This window comes from Miscanthus floridulus, chromosome 8 (assembly GCF_019320115.1).
Source record: "Miscanthus floridulus cultivar M001 chromosome 8, ASM1932011v1, whole genome shotgun sequence".
Taxonomy (NCBI): Eukaryota; Viridiplantae; Streptophyta; class Magnoliopsida; order Poales; family Poaceae; genus Miscanthus; species Miscanthus floridulus.
The window spans coordinates 218478894-218480384 of NC_089587.1; the positions used below are offsets into that span (position 1 = coordinate 218478894).

The window sequence follows — 1491 nt, forward strand, 5'->3', positions numbered from 1 at the left end:
ACATAAGCACAACCAGACATTGAATAGTGTTTAGTCAGAGTTCGGTCACCTACGTCTGGTCAAGAGATCGAGGGTGGCCTTCACTACGTCACTGACCGGACGCAGAACCCCAGCGTCCGGTCACCATGTGACCAGCATCCAGTGCACTCCGTTAAACCCTATCTTTTTTGTACACTCCATCGGTGAAGTTTTGAACCCTTGCTCCCAAGTGCTAAACCCAATGTGTATCACCTTTGTGCATGTGTGTTAGCATATTTTCACAAATGTTTTCAAGGGTGTTAGCACTCCACTAGATCCTAAATGCATATGCAATGAGTTAGAGCATCTAGTGGCACTTTGATAACCACATTTCGATACAAGTTTTACCCCTCTTAATAGTACAGCTATCGATCCTAAATGTGATCACACTCTCTAAGTGTCTCGATCACTAAACCAAAAAGCTCCTATCAATTTCACCCTTGCCTTGAGCTTTTTATTTTTCTTTCTCCTTTTCTAAGTCCACGCATTTGATCATCACCATGCCATCACCATCATCATGTCATGATCTTCATATGCTTAATCACTTGGAGTAGTGCTACCTATCTCATAATCACTTTGATAAACTAGGTTAACACTTAGGGTTTCATCAACTCACCAAAACCAAACTAGAGCTTTCATCGGTGAGCTCGCTTTCCTATTTGGCTAGGAGCTTGGTCCCGATTCACACCATCTTGGTCAGGGCAGTAGGGTCGATCCCCACCGCCTTGGTTTCCTTGGTTGGATGGAAGGCACTTGAGGAGGTTGGCTCGTTGCAGTTGGGGACTGCTGGAGTCGTTGAATTCTCGAGCTCCGAGAGCTTAGCGGAGTTGATGACAGTTGTGGTGAGCTCATAATGCTCGTGGTTGCACGTGTAGGCATGCGAGAAGGTGGTACCTATGGTGATGTCACCGTTCGGCCCCAGCATCTTTAGCTTAAGGTAGGTGTAGTTGGGGATCACCATGAACTTGGCATAGCATGGCCGCCCCAAGATGGCGTGGTAGGACCCCAGAAAGTCTACTACCTTGAAGGTTAGGACCTCCAAGCAGAAGTTAGCGTGGTCACCAAATGTGATGAACAGGTCAATCTGCCCGAGTGGGTACGCCTGCGTCCCTGGGATCATGCCATGGAAGGGAGAGCTCACTGGGTGGAGCTTCGACTAGGGGATGCTCATGGCGTTGAGGGTGTTGACATAGAGAATGTTGAGGGCATTGCATCCATCCATCAGCACCTTGGTGGGGCGCTTCTTGCAGATGATGGGGTCGACGATGAGCAGGTAGCGACCTGATCGAGCGATGTGGGAAGGATGATCTCTCTAATCAAAAGTGATCGGGGAGTTCGACCAGCTAAGGAAAGAGGGGATGGCCAACTCGGCGGTGCATGCCTCTCTATAGCATACCTTGTGCTGGCGCTTGGAGTAGCGTCAGATCCCCCCAAAGATCATGAGGCATTCCTCGGGGTTAGGGAAGCCGTCTC

General features: G+C 49.2%; 1 protein-coding gene across 1 annotated transcript; it reads right to left on the bottom strand.

Moving 5' to 3' along the window:
- Positions 1-700: 700 nt before the first annotated feature.
- Positions 701-1138, bottom strand: LOC136470655 (uncharacterized). Its single transcript, XM_066468419.1, has one exon. It carries the CDS (start codon positions 1136-1138, stop codon positions 701-703), a length of 438 nt encoding a protein of 145 aa, XP_066324516.1.
- Between the last annotated feature and the right edge of the window lie 353 nt (positions 1139-1491).

Coding starts and splice junctions, on each gene's coding strand:
- LOC136470655 (XM_066468419.1), bottom strand. CDS start 1,138: ATGATCCCAGGGACGCAGGCGTACCCACTCGGGCAGATTGACCTGTTC.